The sequence below is a fragment of the Falco cherrug genome, chromosome 15 (assembly GCF_023634085.1).
Source record: "Falco cherrug isolate bFalChe1 chromosome 15, bFalChe1.pri, whole genome shotgun sequence".
NCBI classification, from domain to species: domain Eukaryota; kingdom Metazoa; phylum Chordata; class Aves; order Falconiformes; family Falconidae; genus Falco; species Falco cherrug.
The window spans coordinates 9,919,141-9,944,179 of NC_073711.1; the positions used below are offsets into that span (position 1 = coordinate 9,919,141).

The window sequence follows — 25,039 nt, forward strand, 5'->3', positions numbered from 1 at the left end:
TTGACATTTAAATGCCTTGAAAAACTGGCACATATTGAATAATTTAATTTAGTAGTTGCTTTTCCAATGTTAAAATTATCTTTTCAGGTTTTTTTAAAGTGATTTTGTATTTCACCACTTTGTGTTATAATCTATACTTAAATATCTATATACACATACATATTCAAAATAATTTTGTGTATTTGGAGTGTGTGTATAGATATATACACCCCAAAATATTTTTAGTTATCTAAGACAATATTTTCCTTTAAGCAAAATACTGGAATTTTTGGTTTTGCACTGATTCAGAACAAAGTCTGTTTGAAAACTTCAGTTCTTTGTGTGCTAAACTTTAACCCCTTCTACTGCTTTATTATTTTGTCTCCTTAGAGTGTCTAGTAGTCCTTTCTTCTTATCAACCACCAGAAAGAGACCATTAACAACAAGCATTTTCACCTAGACTTCAGCCTACTCTAATAAAGAAGGAAAGAAAGGTGAAGTCCTTCCCCTTTGTTTTACCTGTACCTGTATGCGTGGCCAGGAGAAAGGAGCAGGAGGAATGTGTGTCAGGTGGCAACAGACATTGCAAGATTAAGGCAAGGTTGCAGCAGCAATGCACCTTCATTAAACAGCATATCATAACTGCATTACCCTGACTTCATATCTGAGGCAAGGGTGTTTTAACATTAGTATAAAGCCACTGATAATTGGTTGACTAAGTGCCTTCACATTTTCACCACTATTAGGCCTTCAGTTTTATTAAACAGCACTTACCATATATCAATGAAATATTCATTGGTCTTTCATTACTGAACGAATCATTGAAAAATCATTGCAATGAAGGTTAACTTTACTTTGGCTTCCTGAAATGACATGGTACTTGCTAGCTAATTAACAGATATTTTTATGGCCTTCATTTGGCTTGAGAAGCAAACTATCGAAGAATTCAGCACAGACCCACCACAGCTGGTTTTAGACTTAAGGGGGCTTTGCACAAAGATGGAGGTGTGCTGCAGCTCTTCCTTCCCACCCACACGGGTACCTGATTTAGCCAAGGGGGAACCCCTCACCCCACAAGCCCAAGGCAGCTGTAAGATCAATTCTGTAGTGCAGAAGAACATTTTCTACCTGCTACGTATTTGAAACACACCTGTAGCTCCCAAACTACTGAGTCATGGCCTGTCCTTTGCCTTTAGAGGCACCAAATCATTCCCCCCCCTCTTGGAACCACTCGTTCCCAGACAGAAGTACTCAGCGGAAAATACTCACTTTCCGTTGCCACCCCAAGGTGAGGGGGCCTGTGAGGCTTTTGAAGAGTTCTGTAAGTACAAAACCAAAACGTAAATAAAGGTGATTCAAATACATCAATACTGATGACACAAGGCTCAAAACTCCCGGTTTTTGTAGCAAAAGCTACAGTGCACATAGCAGAACAGCTCTGCACATCAGTCCCATAATTAAACGGCTGGTGGAGGATTGGTAGGTTCCAACCAGTAGCTTGAAAGTCACTTGATGAAAGAGGGAATACAGTAAAGTTCAAGTAAAAGCAGATGTAGTTCACAAAAAAAGTGGTTTAATTACCACCAAAACAAAGTTCTTCAGAGTGCAAATGACTTCTTATCTTTAGGAGGACCTTCAATCTTCCAATAAGAAAGAAAAATAATTTGAGTTAATGTCTTAATGAAATCAGTCCCTCCAAGTTGCTAGGGAAGGTGGCTTGGGATTCAGATAGTAGCAGAAATAAAACTTCTAGTAACGATCTGCTTGAATACCCTTATTTTTATGTATTTTATTTGCACAAATTGCTTTTCCTTACCTGCTTACTCATTCTGCCTTTCACGTCTGTGTAGCACCTTGTACAACCCTGTACAAAAAGATTGCCCAGCAACAATAAACCCCAGATTTTTCCAGTCACTCTGACTGGCTGGTAACTTTCTTAGTTCCTACAAAAGGTGGTAGTATCAGGGCTGAAGCTATCTATGTATGCTTTCTGACGACAACCATTTGGAGCTCCCTTGCAAAGAAGTCAGCATGCACTGTGAAAATTCAATCAAATTTTACAACTCCTCTGCAAAGTATTACTGCCATTATTGCGAGAATCATCTGGTTACTGTAAATCACTATTTTGCCTGTGAGGCACAGAGATTCAGTGGAGCACAGAGCAGCCCAGGGCATGGCCCAAGGTCACGCAGCTGACTCTGGGAGCAAAATCCTACCCTTGACTTCTAAAACACGGCTAAACCTGCCGACAGCATTGGCCAAAGCAGAAAACACTGCCCAAACCATGATACTGGCCTTGCCTGTATGTTCCTATACAGCATCCCACTGTGTTTCATTAAAGATGTGAGCATAAAATGGAGTGTTCTGCAATACAAAGCATATGTAGTATATATATTTGCCACCCACTCATACGTAAGAAGGGGGGAGATCCTAAACTCCCCTGGAAAGTCTTCAGGGATGAAGAAGCAGCTTTGATGTTAGTTTCTACTATCTGGGGATCGTTCCTGACAGTATCTGGAGACAAACAGTAGGTCTGCAAGATTAAGACTAGATCTTGATTTGGAGGTGTTATTTGACAATGAAGGTATTTGAAATGTTTTTGCCAATTACTATTGACAACATATTTTCAAAAATATAGAAATCTTGTTCAAACTTCTAGGTGAAATGCATCAAAGGATGCTACTTTTTCTAATCTTAGAAGTTTCATTTCACTTAAAAAATATCATTTTAGTTGTATTTTACATCAAGTTGTCTCTAAATTTCAAAACTACTTCATGATTAAATGGTTATTTTTTGTTTTGAATTGTCAAACCCATCAATTTGAAATTTTTAACTGGATATTAATCAGAACCAGTTCTGTCCACAAATGGTTTCAATTTGGACAAAATGGCATTTGTGAGGAAAAATATGAAAGACAATTCTGCCAACAAATTCCTTTCCAGCTCTGCTGTAAACAGGGTTGCTTTTCAGTTAGAATTGGGCAAAATTTTGAGTAACAACTCTTCTCAAACAGTTAATCTACTTCATTTGTATTAAAAATTATTGCTAGTGAGCACAGTGAACATTGGAACATTGTGCAGCAATACAAAGCTAATACATAGTTAATAGCTCTTTTTCTCTTCTCCTCCTATGCCTTTACTACAAAAAGATCCTGAACATACAACCTGTACACACTCAAACACTACTTCTAGCAAATGAGTTACAGTGCCCATAGCGCACACACAGTAACATTAGCTGAAATACTCAGCTCCAACTGGATGCCTAAACCCAGCATTCATGATTTGTCTGTTTTATTACATTTTTTTCTTATAATTATTTTTCTCATATTTTCATTTACATTAAAAAACATTTTCTCCTGCGGATGCAGTAAAATGCTGGGAGTAGAAACATGTTCTCCATTGTACCTATTTGCACAGCTAGAGAAAGTAAAGTGTCTTTAAGGGAAGTGAGAACCCCCAACCCTTTTCTTTTCTTTCTTTTTTTTTTTTTTTTTTAAGAAATCATTACTTTCTGCAGAAAAAAGTTTACTAAATTTTTTGTCTAATAACCTTTTTTTTTTTTTTAAGACACTATATACATTCATCCTGGATAAAATCTGAAGTGGTTGGGATACATTTCATGAAAATGCTGAGGCTATAAATGTGTCTAGTTCAAATTTAATTTGTTGCACAAATCCCTGACTGAAAACTCCGTGAGTACAACACAGGCACTGCTAATGACTTCAAGCGAGCCTCAATTTGAGCAGATCAGGAGTAACTACTGAAGTTACAGAAATACACACAGAGGACACCAGCAGTCAGGACTAAGTGGTGGCTGCTAGTGTGATAGTACTGGCGTTTTACAGCAGTAGGACCATTTTATCACCATTCACATGAAAATATTAAAACTGCAGTGTTAAAAGTTTTACTGGTTTGCAGTACTAATATGTCAAAGCCTGGAACAAATTCACAGGGGCTGAAAAAAGCAACAAAAGAAGACTGATGGGCCGACCAGTATAATTACATAATTATAGAATAGTATGTAGTAATAATGTACAAGAATTAATGTATGCTTCAAACAGCATTAACCAGTAAAATATAAATATCAAAACCTTGGCAGAGCTGAAGAAAGAGTCTGTTTCTTAATTTAGAAACAGTGTGGACTTGTCATTCTTACACTGAGTAAACAGCATTTGACAAGGTAAAGGAACACATCACACAATCATGACAATCAGCTGACCTCCACTCAATTGAAGCTAAAGGCAAACCTTCAAGATGTGGATAAGGCAACCTGAAGTTCCATAGAAATAAAAGGAGTAATCTCTGAGTCTGCAATAAGCTTCAGCAAATCTCACAGAATTTAAAATCTAAATTTATCTAACTAAAGCCTAATAATTGCTTTATTATGGTTCATTGGGGGTCAGTTCATAATCATTTGCACATTGAAATCTTGAAAGAATCAGTCTCCTTTATAGAAACTTGCATAAACGTGACATCGTGTTGAGAATAATCTTATGTCAGTAGAATTACTGAGTATGGTCTTTTGAATCAAGTCACTAATCCAAAAATTCCCCAAATCACTCCTGTCCCCACTCCCTGGCAACCATCGTGCCTGCATTTCCCAGGGGAGAGGTTAAATGTGGGGCTTTTAAGTCATGCAGTTATATATCTGAGAGCTCTCAGTACTGGTATGAATTTCATTTCATATCAATAAATTAAAAAGAATAAAGATTACCTTAAAATATTCCATCAAAGATCTGGAGTACTTCATAGCATGGTCCTTCTTTAGTTTAAACATTCTCAAGTAGAGAAGTGATAAGCATCGGTAGCTGTGGTAATTAGGAAAGGATTATGTTAATTCCATTGCTTAATGAAACCTATAAACTGTAAAAAAAAAAAAAAAAAGCTGACCTATATTTTGCAATTTCTGTTCTAAGGTTAGATTTTGAAACATAAGCAAATGGAGAAAGGAAAAAAAAGTGGTCAAAAGCATTAAAATCCCATCTTGATAAGAGTATAAATTAGCAGAATAAATGTTTAGTCAGCTGCTGAAGAAATCCATTAGTTATCCTTTAATAGTTTAATGGAAAACAAGAATAATGATCTTCTGTAAGCTGCTTAAGTAATTCAGTACTTTTAAAGTCCTCCTTAAGATTTTAGCTGCTTCTCTCATCATCGCAATGGGACTTACCATAAAACTGCTAATTTCTTGTCCCCTTCCGTGGCAGAAGAGCCTGTGAAATTCTTGAGTCTCATTGCATACCTTGTCAGAAAGGTGAGGAGAGAAGAAATTGGGAATTAAGATGTTTCCCAGAATACTAGTGACACTGAAAAATAACAGCCACACAGAGATAATCTTCTCTGACTGCAATAGCTAAGGGTCACACAGTTCTGTAATGATGAGATCAATGTAATATTCAACAGAAGGCACCACTTAAAATCTGGAGGGTTAAAGTAAATCATCAACTCATTTTCTGGGCCAAAATGGTAAACTATTCTTGGGCATATAAATGATATCATAACCAGCCATCCAGGCTGAGTCCACAAACATGTGATGAGTGTTGGACAGAGGCATAAGATCTTGGTCGTATATGTACTGAAGAGTAGAGTAATATATAATAAGGTTTTAGATATATAATACTTTGGGCTTGAATAATACCTTCAAAATCCTTCTTATAAATGCTTCTTCAAAGCTTTTAATATATTTTATATAGAAAATGGTTTTAAATACAGAAAAGGTCATGCTCAAAGCTTTTTAAATTCTTAGGTCCATTAATTTATGAGTGTTGTATACTTGGTCTTCCTTTTCTATTTAATTGCTTCTGTCCAGCATCTGGATGATCAAAGACTGAGTAGTCCTACCTTCTCTCTCTTCCCCTCCCCCCCTCCGCCTCCTTAACTGAGCCCACTCCATTCCATGCATTTAGTCTCTTGAAAATCAATTCATCGCATAAAATCATTGTTCTGAGCCCTAATGCAATTTCACAGGTACTTGTGTTAGAATAAGTAATAGGGTTCAGCGTTGCGTAAGAAAGTTTTAAGGTACCCAGGCAGTCTGGATGAGTTCTCATTTACAAGGAGGTAATGGAGTGCAGGCAGGCAGTGCTGCTCTCGCTCTGCCTTCCTCCCACCACCTCCATCATCAGCCCCCAGCCTGCAGCTGTAGCACACACCACCTGATGTGCTTCCTCCAAGTCCTATCTCATCTGCTCTTTGGTATTGTTCCAGACTGATCAAACACAAAGATAGATGTCTTTTTGGGGATTTTCAGTGTTTCATTAGGGAGCTTAGCATTACCATTAACTTAAAATCCTTTTGCCAGTCAGATGTCTGATATTCCCAACCTCTTTGGTGCTCCACTTGCTTTCACAAATAGGTGTCTGATGCAGATACTCAGGGCAGACACAGCTAATGCAAAAGGGGAAAATGGTGCCTCTGATGAACGGAGGAGTAAAAGTGAGAAAAATCTTCTATTTCTTATCTCACAGTAAAAATATATGTTAACATTAGGAGCCACACTGAGAAAGGGTGCGTGCAGAGCCACTTACTTGGTTTGCGCATTCAGCACCCACTGTAGCCCACAAAAAGTGTGTATTTGTCCATGGAGTTTACTGAACTTGTACCAGACTGCTGATCATCTGGGAAATCACCTTTTCCCATGTCTGACCACTGACAGAAATCAAACGGGCAAACCAGTCTTTCCCTGGCTGCCTAAAAGATGCTGCATACAAGAGCTGATAAGTTAAGATCTACCTTTGATGGTAGGTGATAGAATTCATCTCATCTGACTTTAGCTATTTAGAAGTTAGAGATCTACTATAACAAATTCCTCCAGATTCATCCATAGCCAAAATCAGTTCAGGTGCTGCTTCCACGCCAAGGTCTATCACGTAGCCTGCAGCAGTCCTGTGCTGATACAGGAGCTTCTGGGAGGAGCAAGGCAGAGGGGCTTCGTATGCTGCTCAGGTGCCTCTGATCGCCCCAGCGCTGCAGGATGGAGGGGAGCTGCAGGTATCACACATCTGTGAGCTGCTCCTAGAGCTGCCGTTCTCTGAGTTGTGGTGCACATGTTGTGGCTTTTGAATGAACAAAGATTTTTTTGGTCTGTCCGCCTCTGAACAGACAGACTGCTGGACTGAGGAACACCATTTTCAACTGTGCTGTGTGGTTTTCTTAAAAAATAAAAATAAAGGAGGGCTCCTGCAAAGAAGCATTCATTTCTTTAAAGAATATTTCTTTAAATACATTTTCTCCTGCCATAGAACTGTAGTTGTTTAGTTCAGGACACAAAGTACTGAACTGTCTGTCCACTGCCAGAGTGCAGGAAGAGTTTCAGAAGAGTGGAGCACCTCCTTTTCTTAAGTCCTTTGCTCTCCAAGGGTTTGACTTGGATCGTAAGTGTTGAGTGAACACAACTTTTTGTTGAGTAATCTCTTTAGATTTTCCTCTTCTCTTTATGAAGCATAGAATGTAAAACCACGTTTTTAAATATTGAACAGGCATATTAAGAGCTTCTTAAGATTTGATTCATTTTGTTATGCAAATACCTTCTTACTCTAAATGTACAACATGCATTATTTTTGGCAGTCCCTAATAGCTCATCTGGCATGTTAAAATCCTGCATGTTAAAAAAACCACCTTTGTCATATTAAACCCCAAACATTTAGGGCCTGATTTGTCTCCTTTTCTTTCTCTTGTGTAAATTGTCAATAATTACACTGACATTAATGGTGGTATTCCGAGCATACACTGGGGAAAGCAAAGGTGCATCACAGTGAAGAGGGAAAATCCTGTTGTCCTACTCACAGGTAAATTTAATCCTGCTTGACTTCACTTTGATAATTTGCACAAGGAAAGCAAACAATCCCTTAGTTACTCAGGAGACTATTATTTCTACAGAGCCAACACTATGAAACAGCTATAGGGAACAGTAGCAGATTTTAAAATAATAATTCAGACATTTTATTACTAAGTAAAGGTGCTCTCATCCACATTCTAGCCTATGAGTCTACAAAACTGTATTAAAACTAATTCAGCTGGTTCACATTCCTTTAACATTAAAAAATATACTTTTAAAATGCAATACATGTGGAAAGCTTCCTCTCTGGTTATCATCTTATGTGCCAAGTTTCAGCTTCTTTTTTTTTTTTTTTTTAACAGCCAAGTTATAAACCTCTAAAACCAGGTTTGTAATAGAAATCCTGATAGACTCACTTTAATGTTTTGAATTATAAAACTACACCTTTTAAGAGACAAGTGTCATTGCCAAACAGTGAAATTACTATACTTTACTTCCACCCACTACATTTCAATTTTAATTTTATGAATATTGCAAATTATAACACTCACATTATAACCTCTAAAGGGGATAATTTATAAAAGCAGTGTCCATCAATTATAAATTTTCCATGACATTAATAAAATGGCAAGAACTAATTATGATGACTTCTGAGATGAAGATGCCTTGGACAAATCATTAATACGTCGAAATGGTATTTTTTAAAACATAGCAGGTTCTAATTATGACTGAAATGAGATGATGAAAATGATCACAGAAAGGACATTAACCTGATGAGTTCCACAGTCTCTGAGTACATGGTGTATGGAGATTTAGCTTCTAATGGATCTCGCTCCATAGCGTTCCCGCACTCGATGAAGGAGAGGGCAGCATCAGCATAATTCACTGCTTTGCCGAACTTCTCCAGCTGAAATGGGAATGACACCATCAAGAAAATCCTTCAGCTTTAATTTCTAGGTAGACAGATCATTATACAAAGCAACGCTAGCATTAGGATAAAAGCAAAGTGAGGCTGGTAGTTAAGAATGAATTCATACATTAATTCAGGTAGGGTCTATGTTTTTACCAAATATTTTCAGGTAGTATATGACCATAAGCTCACAGAGGTAGGTCAATGTATGTCCATTGACAGGTATGGATTTAAACAGGCAATGACGTACACAAAGTATGCTTGAACAAATCCATATTAGGCCGTGATATATGAACTAAGTTTGGATGTCACTATGCAAGGGTTAAGTAACAAGTCCATGCCATTTTTCAGACGTCACACTGTGTTAACTGTTGATCAAAAAAACCCCTCATCACTTATGGTGATGACTGAAAGAGCAGGGAAAAAAAAAAAAAGACAAAATATAGCACTGCTAAATATTTTATTTTACTGGGATTTTATTGCAAAAGGTTTTAGTCCTCATAATGGTTGTGATTAAACTGACTTAGACATACTGATTTCTTTTTTTATGTGTAATGAATATTATATATGACATTTTTATAGTAAGTATTTTATAATAGTATTTAACATTTTCAATTTTTGATGGCTGAATTCTACTAATGTGGCATTTGATATAGGAGATCCAATGTACTTTAAATAATTTAAAAATTTCTTAGTATGTCTCTATCAAAATATTTTTGATGCATCTGCATATGTTTTCCATTCACAAAATGGAAGCCTATCATAGCAACATATTAAGCAGAACATTTAGTATTGGTCCAAGGTAACAGTTTATTTGCCTTTGTGGCTACTTCTAAGTAAACTTATAACTAGTTCCCCCTGCGTACATTTAATTCCAAGTTCTGCTCTTGTGCACAGATTATGTACAAAGCCTTTGTATAATTGACAGGTATTACTTGAACGATCACAAAATGGGAAATACTCCTAAATGTTTTCTCTCTATTTCAATGGCTATTTCTCAGAATAATCTTAAGATTCCTTTACTTCAAGTCTTCCAAAGACAACTTTTCTTGTGGTATAAAACCCCCAAAGAATCTGGCTGCCAGCAGATTTAGTACAGACAGGCAGTTTGAGCCAGAAATGGGATCCAGTCCTGCCCTTTGTGCCACGCTGACTCTAGTGGAGTAGGTGGAATAACTCCAGCTCATCACAGCTCAGCTGAGAACAGAACAAGGTGCCCAATTTCTCTTCAATATGGTACAGTCAGCTGCCACTGCAGCAGCCCATCCAAGTTAGCTGATTCCTTACTGCTATCCCAGACAAAAATAGGTTTTCATGGGGTTGCTCCCATAAGATGCAAAATGCCCTGCCTTTCACCAGAAATCTATTTTCCATACAAGCTCAGGAACTGCATTGCCACAAATCTCATTAACATTTGCTGACACATTTTGAGGTCACATGCATTATCTTTCTAGCCACTGCAACACATCTTTCAGTGCTGCGTGTGCTTTGTCATGTCAGCACCAAGTAACCAGAAGCAATTGTTTCCATAGGACAACTAACACTACGGGATTGCACAGCAAATGTGTTACATGGAGATAATTTGTGTGCAGCTGTATTGGGTGGAAAAAAAACAAAACAAACAAACAAACAAACAAAAAAAGTTGAGACCTAAATAGTGGAAAGAAAAAGCAGACACTTTGTTCATGGGTATTTATGCCTGCCAACATCATACCGGGTGGCCTCACATTCCCATAAGAGCACTCAGGGTGTCAAACTGCATGTGACAGGCAAGGCCTGCCTGTAGGCAGCAGCACGATGTGCTGTGCCTGCTCCTCTTAGTTCTGCTTGAAAAACACCCCTGATTCTGCAAGGCATAGTCAAAGGTAAGAGGATGGGAGGAGACAGGTCAACACTTTCTGAGTGAATCAGGCTGTGGAGGGAAGTGGATTGACATAGCATGTTGAGATCATCAGGAGCCTGAGCCTGTAAATATTTGCTAGCATAGAGCAGGCATCCCTGTGCCAGAACCATGTGTATTTTCTTTAAAGGTCAATCAGCTGTGGGAGGTGTTGTCAGTCTGCTTCTGCCAGCCTTTCCCACCTGCAGATGTCAGGGCTCTGGCTGAACACACTCTGCTGAGTCGGGCTGCAGGAATCAGGGCAGGACACCTCCTGCCAGGGGCAGGTTGGGAGGGACGACTGCTAAATTACTGACAGTCACCGTGGGTTGCCAAAACACTGAACCCACCTCCCACAGAAAACACACTTGGTAACGCTGTGCCCCAAGTCAAAAGGGAGGCCACAGAGCTGAAGCAGTCAGCTTGACATGTCAAGCCTCCTTGAGCTCACCAACAGCAGAGGGAGAGCTTTTTTTATTTTTACATTTGGATGGTTGGTTTGGTTTTTAAAAACATAACGTGATTGCTTTGGAGGTTTTTTTGGACACACACCTATTTCCAGGCACAAAAATCTCTAATGTGGAATGATATGATATGCATGCAAAAAAACCACAATCAAGACAGTGAGAGGTGAATAATCACCCAGTTCTTTTTCACTCGTGATTTTGAGGGGCAAAGGGAATGGCCACGTTCCATTTTAGACATCCTAGTTTAAATAAATAGAGGAGTCAAGCTCCACTGAGCCTGCCTAAAAGAGCTGCTGTTCTGCACTCCATGTAGCATACAGGAGCAATGACCCTACCCACAAAACAAATGGCTATCAAAGGCACTTCAGTGCTAGCAATAGCTTGGATTGAACAAACTAACAGCATAATCTGTCAGATTAAGCAGTTTTATCAAAAGCAAAACGCTTTGCAAAATTAGGTCAATCTTGCTGGAATTTCATCTGGGATAAAATGAGAGAAAAAGCTTTCCCAACATTGAACTACCTAATTGAAAATTTTTTTGGGAAGAAGTGTGTTGAGCCTTTATTTACTAGCTCAAAAGCATGCAACAAAAATGAATATACGATTTAAAAATCAATTGTTGCAAATTTTAAATATTTGGATCAGAAATCTTCTGATTCTTCTACCACATGATAATGGGGTGGAGGGTGATTTGCCTTTCTTAACTTTCTGTTATGGAATATTTAAACACTTTTGATTTAGGCTCAAAGTGAATAGGAAAACAAATTTCAAATACACATCATCTTTCATGAATTTATTTTACATCCTTCACAAACAGCATGACTGTTGCTCCTGCTCAGAAAAGATACCGACTACTGTAAGGAGCTTCTCTTTTGCGGAAAGAATTGTTAATGGTGCTCAGGGTTTGAATTGTTGTGGACAGTGTGTTTATGGAGTACAATCTGAAGCATGCTTTAGTCAACGAAGAGTTCCTCTTGGTTTCTGAGGCTTTAGATGACATTCAGAATGTACATTTTTGTAACACCCAGCTCCGTAGTGGAAAGAGAAAAAAAACACCTGTGATAACCTACCAATGCATCTGCTTTATGCTTTAACTTCTTAGCCTCTTGCATGTAATAATCCGCATTGTGAAGCCTAAGGAGACAAAATCAATTTTTTCAAGTTGGACAAACATTGTTTGAGAAAATTGCTGTTTCCAAGAAAAATTTTGACATATATGCCCACTTATCTCTTTAAACCTTAACCTGGTATTAAGCTGCTGTGTGCAAAGATATGATGGGTGATCAGAATGTAAAATAATTAGCTGTAGAAACTGGCCACCCAAAGGACCCATTAATGTGTGCTGAACAGAGGAAAAGGAAAAATAATTTAAACTAATATTTAAAAATAAAATATTCTAAATTAAGTATCAGAAATTTCCATTAGAGGAGCCAAAATAAAAAAAATGAAGAAGAATTACCATGAACCAACATTCATGATCTGAAAACATTTATCAACAGAGTCTTCATTAATCAGTGACAACAGTTCATTTGTAATGATTAAAACTGTGCTTGCCTTTGTGCAGCGCTATCCACACAGGTGCCCAATGCTAGTGTTATAATCAAAGATAGTCTTTTTCACTGGGAGCTCTGCTGGCATGAAAATCCCAACTACATAACATGCAGCCAGCACAGAGATCCAATAATACTCACACATCATCAAATGTTATTTTAGGTCTTCTGGGCTCAGAATTCCCATTGGAAAGTGTTGGCATTGCAGACCAGATGTCTGTTTCTAGATGGCTGGTGTCAAGAAGAGTGTTGGCTGTTGGTGTGTTGTGCGATTCTTCCTCCTAGAAATAAAGGACTATTAACTCTTCGTAGTTCAATCAAACACCTTCTAACAATATTAGTGCTCACACGCACCCCTCCAAAGAAACCCCAAACAAACAAAGGGCCAAGGCACAGAGCAGTACTCACATATACCCAACAACATCCAAGTTACCTCACAAAACCATGCTTCCATCCTTTATAACATAAGCCCATTATATTAATTAGACAATATGACTCTACCTCTGACCCTTCACTTGAACTCATTAACCTATACTCTTAGGTGAAGTCAGCCTGGATACCACAATGTTACTGCCTGGAGACACTGGTTAAAGCAAATGTGGGGAAATCTAATGCAGAAGGGCTGGATGTATATCCACCTTCAAGGTATATCACATAAAGTAACCTTTTTTTCTATATTATTAATAGTTAACTGTAAGGTGTCTGAAAAGTCTGCTTGGATTTTGAGCAAGGAATGGTTTCCTCACCCTACACAGGACAGAGAAAAGGATGGAAAGCAGAAGTAAGGAGTTTTGACTTTCCATTGATTAAAACCAGAAGCATAACAGAAGGTTTTAAATCAGGCAACTGCAACTTGCAACCTAGGTCCACAAACTGATAAACTAAATTACAGATTAACCAATGAACTAGGGAAAAAATTCTAACATATTTCAGAAGACAAGTACTTCATGTATTAGGATAATAAAAAACCAAAGGATAAATCTGACTAGAGATGCTGGGAGTGAGAGGAAGTGGCCCTGCTGTTTACATAGCATTGTTTATTTGCTGACATATGCAGTTCATTTTGGCATTGATTTCAGTTGAAGGCATGTGTATTACTCTCGCAGCTTGAAGTGACACAATGATATCAGAAAGCAACAGGGATGAATGAATAAGGTGAAGTGATTTGTCACCTACGATCCAATGCAACTTGTGAGTTTTACTATTACAGTGCATGGTAACAGCCTCTCACAAAGCAGCGAACTATGAAAATTGGGGCTATGCATGTCCTTTTTTGTGGCAGAACCTTCTTCTTGTCTTTTAATTTTGACAGTGATACTAAGATACATTTTGATACTGTACATATATAGTTTGATAATGATATGTTTGAAACTCTAGAGGGAGGGCTATTTTCAAAAATGGAACAAACCCCTGAAGTTTCCCTGTTTAATCTAAAAGATGACAAGCTGATGTGAAATTTTACTATGCAGCTTCTAGTTTTGGCTCTTTTTTCATGTATTTTCAGTCAAAAAAAATCTGAATTTGGTGAAAAGCAAGTAAGAAAGAATTGTCTCTGTGAAAACCTTTCACGGCGAGATGGCCCAAACAGAATGATTTTTTTTTTTTGGGCAGGAAAAAAACCCAAACCTATTTACATGGCTTCTAAAAGCTTACATACATAATTCATGGATAGAGGTGTAAATAAACCTTACTGCTGGAAGCTGGGAGTCTACAAACCTGTGAGAAGATATTTCCTTGTGAAGTGTGCTATGGACAGGTAGCTTTTTGTTAGGTTTTTGTTGTCTGTTTAGTTTGGGCCACAATATTCAGTATACCTACAGTGCTTAATTCTAGCTGAGAATTTGCAGTAATTATTCAGGTGATGAATACCAAAATTCTTGAAGTTTTATTTTCAAAATGTGTGGTGTTGTAGTTACAGAGTTAAGGGAGTAACTGCAGTTACTTGGTGGCTGCAGGGGCTCTCCTCCAGGTGTTTCAGGGAGCAAAACACAATGCCAGGTAGATGCCTAATGCTGATGTAAAAATGGAACCTGCAAGAATTACTTATGCCCAGCTCTGCAAAGATCCACTCCTTGCTGCCCTGAGTGAGGCTACATACATAAGCATTTGAAAATAGATATTGGGGGAAAAAAAATCAAACAGAACAAAGCTAAGTTAATTTTATTTTATCTCGTTCACTTCCAGCAACTGAAGTTGGTTACTTACACAGATTCCTTTGGGGTTAGAGGAGGATTTATTTTCATTCTTTCTGTGTTTAGAAACAGAGGAGGAAGAGCTGCTGGTCTGAGAGGTGTTTGTGGTGTTGGTCTCTTGGCTGAAGGAGCTGTTGTCACTGCTGTGCCGCCGGTGCACAGGCTCATCCAAGAGGGGGGATAATGGAGGAGGGAACAGCTTCTCTTCTCTTTTCTTTGCCACCTTCTTGACCGAGCTACCGCTGCTCCTGGGACACAGATAAGAACCAGTTGCATTTTCAAGAACCTTGGTTAATCCTCCATGGCACAAAGCTCTAGATTTTATTTACTGAGAAGCCAGCTCTGCCCTCAAATAGGTCCTGCAGTCCCCATGTCCTAGGAGCTAAGTCAAAAGGGGACTGGCAGTGATAACAGAAGAGCCACCTTCTGCCTTTTCAATGGCTGCAGAAACCTCCTGCTTTGGAGGACGACTTCCAGTGCATTAGTACAAATTGCACCCAATTTAAATGCTAATTTGAGTCAGTCTTCATTTGAGAGGTCACAGAGGTTCTGACTCAGCAAAGTGCTGGAAAGTTTTATGCATGGGGTTAGTTCCTTTGACATCAAGTATGATTATTTATGTGTTTAACATTAAGCACCTTTTACAAAGGTGGATTAGGGCCCACATAAGCAACCTTTGCAAAAACACATACTAGCACGTGGCATGTGAACAACAACAACAAAAAATTATAATAACTACAAAAGGATCACTATAACAAGATAATAATTATTTGACCTCTAGAATAAAACCATTGTTCAACACTATGTTAAAATGATACGTTGTAGATGGCAAAAGCCCTTGAGCAAATATCGGTTGATGAATTGAACGTGATTCAGAAAATGAATGTGGTTTTGACATGAAAGCTCAAGTAATAGGATAATCTATTGTCTGTTTTATGTACAGAAATTGTTAGCTGGCTAGAAATGGCAGCTGTGGTACACAGTAAACCCAAAAAACCCTGCTAGACCTTTCTCCTCTCAAATCCATCAAAAAGGAAAACCCAACACCCCACAGACTGTTTAACATGCTTATCTACTAATAGATTTTTATTTTAGGTACTGTCCTAGTTCAGTCAATGAAGATAACCTCAATTTTAATCTTTTGTTAGACACCTAATATTGCACTACACGATCATTTGCTTTTCATGATTATTGACTAAAATTTCAATAACAAATTAAGTCAACAAGAATTTATGTTTTGTTCCCAGTCACTCTCAGTCAGTGTCAGGAATTATAGATCTATTTTGCCATAAACAAGGGGAAGAAGAGAAGGTAACCCAAGTTTCCTTACTCCTCATTTTGGAGCTTGCTCTCATTCTAGTCTGGCCTCTTTTGCAGTTTCACCAACAGCATCAATATCTCCACCTGCTTTGATCATTTGAACCTTTGGTGATACAAAAATATTTTAGCCTGTCTGTGATATCACATAGTGAAATCAAACTCCCCATGTTTCAGGTTTTATACTCAACTCCTCTACTCAAAACTATTTTAATTCGACTGAAGCAGAGTTAAAAATATCTTATTTGAAACTCTCTGATATTAAAGATCGTCAGACTAAAGAAAAAAAAATGAGCACAGAATTCATATTGCCTTACAGTAGGACAGATATGGATGCAGTCCTGCTCAAAAAACACATGGGCCTGAAGAAGATCAAAGGAAAGCAAACATGTAGGAAGAGACTGTCGATTCTTCAAGGAGACTGATTTTATGCACATGTGGTCCTGTAATATGTCCTCTAAAAAGTTTGCATTCAAAGCCCACTCTGTTAGCTTTCTTACCCCAAAAGGGCATTTTGGAACCCAGACAAGTTACCATAGCTATAGCACAATAATCCTCTGAACTTTTTCCAGAGGAAAGTTTTCCAAAGGAGGGTAAGCAGTGCCCCAAGAAAGCATGCACATGTTACTGGATTATACAGAAGCAAATCAGACACAGTTAATGAAATACCCAGGAGCAGAATTCACACCCTCTGCCTCCCGAACAAGTTGTCCTACACAAGGAACCCTGAACATGCATATAAGGGTGGGAGCACAGAGCGAAGTGCTCCTTCATGCCCCTGTGCACAGTTGTGTGCAGCTCTTCTTTATCCCTGGTACAGCTTTGCAAAGGGAAGAGCAACTGAGTCTGCCAAATCTGTCTCAAAAGCACCTGAAGAAAACCTGAATGAGAGCCACTGGCCAAGTCCTCTTTAGGATCTGACCCTGCATCACTACATGAGGCTCCTCAGCACATCTGTGGCTATTTGCAGGGCTAATGCAGGACTCTGTCACTTGTACAGTCTACCACTGCATGGGGGAATTTAAGGCACATATAAAGCAATCAAAGCAACATTTCACAGCTGCTACACGGAAGTGGAGGGATTAAGAAAGCAGTGCAAGAAAAAAATAAGAAGACTGGAAGGTACCGTAGTTAAAACTTCAAACTTCAAAACTTAAAACTTCACTAGATCATCTTTGGGCTCAAATATAAGATGGGGCAAACTGAGATATAGCTGCAGCTACTCAGCTCTGGCACACAAGTCATTCTATGGGTGGGAAGACTTAACCCCAAAGGGAAATACATTTGAGGATCCTTTTTTTTCTATGTAACTCAGATTAAAAAAAACCCAAAACAACCAAACAACAACCCAACAATATTTTATGGCTATAATCCTGTCTGGGTGTTTTCCTTTTTTTTTTTCTTTTTTCTTCTCTCTCCCCCCCTTTTTTTTTTCCTCTCCCTATTGCCCACTTAATCCTATGAGGTTTTGCAGAAATTAAGTTGACAATTTATTTAGCAATGTTCCCTCCCTCAGACTTACACCAAAGCATTTATGTTAACAATAACCTCCATGAAATAGGTTGTTACCAGCAGTTAACCAGATTGTCACTTTGCTTTGGGCTGTTAATGGCCTAAGAAACTGGTCTTTGATTGCAGTAATCGCTAATTTTGAATGAATTTATTGCAATAATTACTGAGACTCAGTGGTTTAATTTGCTGACATGATTGTTAGTTTAAGTATATTTAAAATCTAGGGAGAAACACAATAAAAGTGCAAGGAAAAAATACAAGCTGAACTGATGGTCTTGTGGCTACAGGGTTTTAATCTTTGTGTCCAAAAAGACCAGTTATCAAGGAATGAGAAGGCTCCCCATCTGCTTTTTTTTTTTTTTTTTTTCTTTTCCCAACCTGATTTCTTTTAGGGCAGAAAGCAAGGAAGCAGGCAACAAGAGGTCAGTGCATGAAGGAGAGAGAATTTCCATCTGCTCTCACAGTTCAAGCTGCCTTTCCTTGCCCTTTTTTTATCCACTCCTTGCGGTATGCAGTGGTATCTCTGGCCTATTAGTGAGACAAAGCCATTGTCTATACCAATCACTTGGCTTTCTTTTGCCTCTGCTCTCCCTGTCCACAATGAAATGCTGCACATTGACGGTGTATCTGATTTTCTGCAGGGGGTTAGCAAGGAAAGGTCACCCCCGCAATAGCCTGGACCATATGGCAGCAACTGAATGAAGCTGAAGTCATTGTCCTAGATGTGAAGGCTGCCTTTGCCATGAAGGAACCCCAATGAACGCTGTTGTGACTACCCGAGGGATGGGCTAATATATGTTGCCAAGTACAGGTGCATCTTTTACTAAAGGTCAAATAAAAGGGAACAGGAAATCTTGAAAAACAGGCTGAAATGCTTGCCTCAGACTTCCAGCACGCCTGTTGGTCGGCAGGCGTGTTTCACTGATATGAGCTTAGTTTGAAATTCACTCACAGTTTGCATCAGCAATTAACTCTCTGTGTTGTTACAAACTGCCAAACGTTGGCGAAGAGTGCTCTGTTTGGATTGGGTCTACCAATCAGGTATTCAGATATAAATGGTATTCAGCAGTACATACAATTAATGCTTAAATTAAAATTGCTCTGGCAAGCAAGTAAATACATAAATAATCCTCTGCTGCAAAGTGGGCAGCTGATTTGACAAAAATCCAGCTACACAGCAGTGTTTCAATGTATTACTATGAATTACTTGGACAAAACACAGTATCATTTATTCCTTCCTTTGGTATGAAATATCAGAAATAAGGAAAATACAGTGGCAATAGTTTGAATAATTATATTTTAAGTGTCATATCAGATTTAGGAAAATGCATCAGCCCCCGAGAGTGTGTGAGGGAAGGAACAAACACAGAGATAACTAGTTGGCTATGCAATGATTATAAAATGTGAACTGGCTTTTTGGTTGTGTGTACGACTTTGAAGTTCACAACTGGCCATTTGAAATTTCTACATGCAAATTGTACATGCAGTCATAGAAGCTTGTGGAAATTAGGCATATAATTGCCCATATTAGACATGTAACCCTTTAAAAATTAATTGTGCATCTTTCCTTGCTTTATTGAGCCCATATATTTAGGGAAGGGGTATGAGAGAAATGTATTCAAATGCCTAAACCACAGATATGCAGCCAGTGGGAGCTGCAAAAGCACAGGTGTGGCCTGTCTTTCACTGATTCCTCCAGATTCCTGAATGCCTCCAAATTTTGGCCTGGAGATCACAGTCTTTCTGTCAAAACACTCTTGTATCTATGAAAAAGCCCAGTAAAAGTCTCTGAAGACTGCCTTGGGGAATTTGGCTTGTTGGCACAGGGATCAGATTCTAACAGGAGAGATCTAAGGTTCCTCCCAAGTGAGAACACCCACCATGAGCAGTAACACCTTCTTAATGGATGAACATCATCATCACACCTACAGCTGAATCACCCTCATGTCTCAAAGTCCTTATGTAAAGACTTAGGAGTTCTGAAAGAAAATACAGAACCTTTGGGAATAAAGGAGCAAAGGGCAAAGCCTGTCTTTCAACCTTTTACCACTGAAGTGTTATTTTCCCCCATGTCCTTGAACAGTGTACTTTCAGCTTTCCCTTTCTTCTGCCTCCCCTTATAACTCAACTTAACCCTCTGGAGAGTAGAACTGCTTGAAAACAATCTGGGGCTCTCCAGAAATTTGTCATCACACAGTTCAGCCAGCTCCCTAATCTTCCGGGAAATAAGTTGATCTACATTCAGTTGCATGTCTCTGGGAGCTGAAGACCTGCATTATCAAACAATATTGCATTTATTTCAAGCGAATGCAGAAAACACTAATAACAAATGCAGTGTGATCCAGGACTCCATCACTGTAGTGGAAAAGAAGTCAGAAAATTTTGCTTCAAAACTTGAGGCAGATGAGAGGAAAAGCTAGCATATGGAAATAACTATTGATGGACACAATTATATTTTAACAGACAATACCAAAGGCTTGAAAGCTCTGAGGAATCAAATTAATGACCTGGAAAACAAGCTCAAATTAAGAAACATCAGGTTGGGGGTGGATCCTTAGGGCTTGCTGGTGACAAGAATAGAAAGGTTTTTTTTAATGATTGCAGAGGTGTTGGGGATGGATAATCCTGGATTCCCTCTGCAATATATCTCTGCTCACTGTATTTCTAGCAATGACAATCAGGCAACACCCATCATGATGTTTATCAAACGTGCAACATGTTACAGATCACATGGTAATTCTCAACTCTGCTGCCTTTTCCAGACTCCAGCTTCGATTTTCTCAGTTGTAGAATGAGGCATTAGTTCAAGGACTGAAGTTACTCTGTAATTACACCAGTATAAATAAAATGATGCTGAACCTTCTTTATGGATTTTAAAATTTGTGTATTTCATTTCATAAATGATTTTTGAACTTCATCTAAATTTAAGTACTACTACAATCAAATTGTTTCCTGAAGCACATTGTGGGTTTTGTTCTTTGCTTGTCCTAGTGCAAAGCACAAAGAAGTGCCTCATCTCACAAAATTGATGACAGAAGGGAATTGGACTCTTTGGTTATTTATAGAATGTTAATCTTGTGATTATACTAATCAGAATCATTATTTACGTGGCACCTGTTTGCTCAAGCATTATAGCCTTCTCTCAAAGACATTCTGAAAGGCACAAACTATTTGATTATATGTCTGCTGAAATAAAAAGCATGTATGTCTGAAACATTTAGGATGGTCACCCCTGGCACTGCTGCATACACAGTTAAAGAATAAAAGCCACTGAAGTGGATGGCAAAGTCACTATTTTGTTCAATAAAACTGAGAACTGTCTCTTATGAAAATGAATTCAACAAAATAAATTCCAGGCAATCAAATAAAGTTCACTTTTAGTAGGATTCTCTGGCCATAGAAGTTAAGGATGATGAGGGCAAGAAAGCAAATTGAAAGGATGCAGTTTGGGGGTAGAAGAGTACACCAGGATTGTGGTGGCACTCTAAATTCCTAGTCCCCTCAGAAGGATGAATGAATCTCAAAACCATGTGGATCCTCTTCCTGATGGATGGGAATAGCAATGCTGGGTCACTTATGCTTATGGGCTGTAAACCCCATCTGGCTCTACAGCAAAGACATTTGTAGAACAGTACTGTGAAATCCCTTGTGAATGTTACGTGGAAAAAAAAGAACTTACTCTTTAGTGCTGGTTAATCTGTGATTCGGTATTGGAGAGATACAAGGTGGGAGCAGGCATGAAGCTGAAGGGTCCTCCAGGCGCTGCTTCTTGCTTTCAACAAAGGTATCCAGGCTTTCTGTCTGCTTTAATAAAAAAGGTGGAGCTTAACAGATCCAGCATCTATGCACAATTTCACTTGCCATTAAGAGGAGCTCAGGAATCTCAGTGTATTTCCTTTACAGTAGCAGCAGTTAAAATACTGGTCTAAGAGCAGTGAAAGTCACCTGAAATCAGGGCTAAACATGCTCCAAACACATGACATGAAGTTATATAACAAGTGACATAACCAGATAATTAGGAAGCAAAATGCCTCATGTGCTATAGCTTTCTTCTGTAGTGCACTGGAATTTAATTAATAATTCAGATGGAATGACTTGATAGCACCAAATCTTACTCGAGTAAATAGCTTTTACTCATTGACTTAATGGAAGTTGATGGGAAAACTTCCTTGAGTAAGTATTCCTCACAGGACTAAAAGGCTACAGGACCGAGCTGGGGTAGTCATTAATGGTGATAGCTGGTTTAAAATTTGCTTTGAAAGATTCCCTGATGCATGACTTTTGTGCCTGAACTAGGATGATACAAGCAAAGCTGATTACTGCTCTGTCACTGGAACCTTCATATCAGCCTTCAAGCCCACAAGTAGATGGCTAAAATAAATCTTTTAATAGCATGAATTAGAATCACAAATCAGGCTCTCCCTACCCTGTTTTAACTGTTGATATACCCTCAAGTCATCCTAATTGGTTTGTTTCCCCCTTGGGTAGCAGGGAACAATCATACAGCAACTGAACGGGCTGTTTCAGAGCGTAGCTGGTGTTTGTACAGTCCCAGAGTGAGATTCTTCATTTTGTTACTTTCTGATTCAAAGTCCCAGCTAATGAATTTATGAAGTTCCAGCTTTCATAGAACCCTGTTTTGGTTTGGGTTTTTTTGTTTGTTTGTTTTTTGTTTTGGGTTGTGTTTTTTTTTCCGGGCAGTCCTCAGTTTAGTTGCCAATACTGTACTCGTTGTTTTAGCCGAGACACCTTCTTCATCATACTGACACTCCACTAAGTTAGCTAGCAAGGTTTTCTGTATAATTAATATGCACTCTGGTACACTTATACATACACGTAAGCATGGACACTTATACATCCCTTCCCTTTCTAGTCTTTTCTCCTTCTTTCTTATATCTGTGCCTTTAGTATACAGCTAGACTATAAACTAAATAAAAACCTGCTGAGTTTACTTATGTGATTATTTCCACTTAATTCAACAGGGAAGGAGCCAGTGCAGTGACTCATGTAGGCAGGGGTGCAGACCCTGTGTCTGTCTGGCATTGTTTGTCTTTGTCTTGTGTTAACTCTCTCATACCACTGGACTGCTCAAACTCAGGATTTCAAGAAGTCCACTAGAAGAGACAGCTGAAGTCACATTCCCAATAATTTATAAAATTTGGGGTAAAAAACACCATACGCTATGACGACTTCTCACAGACAGAGCAGAGCACAACGATTTCAGCTGGAAAAACTGACTACAAAAATTCATTTATGATATAAAACTTCAGTTTCTTTTCTGAAAACACATTTAGTTTGAAGTGCACTGTCATATCCCACAAGATAGGATACCCTTGGGCATAAATAACATAAAACACATGATAAAACATAATGCCTTAAATCAAAATGTATTTGCTTTTTCAGGTAGCTTTGTAGAGAAAACAGCCAGTTAAGCAAATGGTATTTCTATGAACCACATTTGTTTATACAGCAAAACAATATAAAGACTAAATTCACCAGAAGCATAAGCAAGCACCATCCCATTGAATTTAATTAAGCTACGCCTGTTTAAGCCAGTGGTGAAAATGCCTTAATTCTGCAGACAATAAACCCCTGCCTTCCAAATAAAAGTCACATTTTTTAGGTATGGCTGAACCTATAGTAATACAAACTCATCATTGGGAATCTTTCTGCAGATTAAAGAACACTGGAAATTAATGGGTAAGTGAGCAAATACAGTGAAAACGCTTGTAAGACAAATCTCAAAAAGAATACACTATTCATTGATTTTGTCAGTTGGATTTTTTTTTTTTTTACTAGTTTCTGGTGTTAATTTGTAACATACTGGTAAATGCATGTCCTTTGTGAAAACAGTAAAGGCTTAGTGTTACGGTGCCTCCTTACAGCTCTGCTGCAGGTGCAGTGAGGAATCACTGACTACGGTCCTGACCTCGAAGATGCATGGAAACTCAGTGTTTTTCTTCAAATGATGAAAATTACTTACCTTGTGTTTCCTTTTGGATTTTGTGGGTGGTTTTTCAGCTGCTGGGGTAGGGGACTCTCGAGATGGTCGCCTGTGTTTCACATTTGCCTCTCTTGGTTCACTTTTCACAGACGTGGTCTCGAAAGGCTCTTGTCCAGGTATCCTAGAGAGTAAACTAAGGTCTATTTTCACCCACAGAGATTTGACTTCTTCATATTCTCTCAGTGGGGACAGAAGTTCATTTTGTACAATTGGGATAGGAGAAAAGAGCTGCTCCTCCAGGTCATTGCTGGTCTGGTCAATGGATGTGTTGCTGCCATTGCTGGTTAAACTACTTACGCTGAGGATGTTACTGCCAGAGTCCTTCACTTTGACACCGTTGCCAGACCCAGTGCAGGCTGGCAATACCTTAGCCTGCAAGCTCTCCTCCTGGTCTGTGTTTGAGTCAGAAGTAGATGAATCTGTTTCAATGAATTCCCGGGATTTGGGGACAATTTTGCTGGGGCCTCTGTACTTTTTCTTCTCTGAAGTGAGACCTGTGCTAGTTCGTGGTTCTTTCCTTGGAGCAGTCTTCCCAACTGCTGCTTTAGTTCGAACCTTTGGCTGCTCGGGGGGTTCCTGTGTGTCTTTTTCTTTGGGAGTGTTGCTGGTATTATTTGGTTTGGGCCAGTTATACTCTTCTACACTGGAAGTCCTTTCTACCTTTTTGGGTTGCTTTTTCCCAGTAGTCCTTTGTGAAGTTGGCTCATTATGAGCTGGTGACTTCTGCTTGGAGCTTTTTGCCTCTGGGGTTTTCTGGGCAACCCGCGGTTTGGCTTTCTCTCGGATGGGACTAAGGATCGCCCGGTCTTTGGAATCGGTCGGGGGCAGGCTGCTGTTGAGCTTCCCTTTGTTTGGCCCTTCGGCCTGCTGGTTGCTCTGGGCCTGGGCACCACTCTCGCTGTGAGGCTCATTCTGATTGTTGATGATGGTCTTGTTGTGGGGGTTAACTTTATTTAGCCATTTATCCAGCTGCCATTTGTTTGTTGAGGGAGGTTCAGGCTGCAGTTTGAAGAATGACAGGGAACAAATCTCAGACAGAAGCAATGCTTTTCCCTTTAAATGAGAACGTTTTTAACGTACCCTTTTATTTCAGTCAACTAGTGGTGACTGCTACTTTTATGGGAGAATTTATGGAGTATTTATGGTTAATTAGGCTTCCTTATCTGGTTTACAATGTGGCCCTGGAGAAATTTAATACAACTAAAAAGTTTAGCTAGTCCCTGAAGACATATTTTTGTCACGTTGCTTTTCCTTAGTCCCAGATGAATACTGTGTCAATAAAATCTTCTCTAGCTACTGGCAAAAATCTAAATATTTCTTTAAAGCAATTCAAATGTAGGCCAGAAGGATTCTTCCAAAAGCTAGAATGAGTATGTGGGTCATACACATAAAACTGTAAAGTACAAAAAAAGTCGACAACATCAAACAGCACAGAACTCCAACATTTTCCTAA

General features: G+C 38.9%; 1 protein-coding gene across 3 annotated transcripts in view; it reads right to left on the reverse strand.

Moving 5' to 3' along the window:
• AFF2 (ALF transcription elongation factor 2) overlaps positions 1–25,039 on the reverse strand; it is a 351,494-nt gene that overhangs the window by 19,252 nt on the left and 307,203 nt on the right. For 2 of the 3 annotated variants that reach the window (XM_055727793.1, XM_055727795.1), the window contains exons 11-19: positions 23,566–24,585; positions 21,262–21,386; positions 14,767–15,001; positions 12,703–12,842; positions 12,082–12,145; positions 8,526–8,662; positions 5,149–5,220; positions 4,693–4,786; positions 1,249–1,298 (exon numbers count right to left, since the gene is read on the reverse strand). In XM_055727793.1, the coding sequence (XP_055583768.1) occupies positions 1,249–1,298; positions 4,693–4,786; positions 5,149–5,220; positions 8,526–8,662; positions 12,082–12,145; positions 12,703–12,842; positions 14,767–15,001; positions 21,262–21,386; positions 23,566–24,585 (1,937 nt within the window). The remainder of the gene's footprint in view (positions 1–1,248; positions 1,299–4,692; positions 4,787–5,148; positions 5,221–8,525; positions 8,663–12,081; positions 12,146–12,702; positions 12,843–14,766; positions 15,002–21,261; positions 21,387–23,565; positions 24,586–25,039) is intronic. The other variant, XM_055727794.1, reaches the window with a different exon arrangement.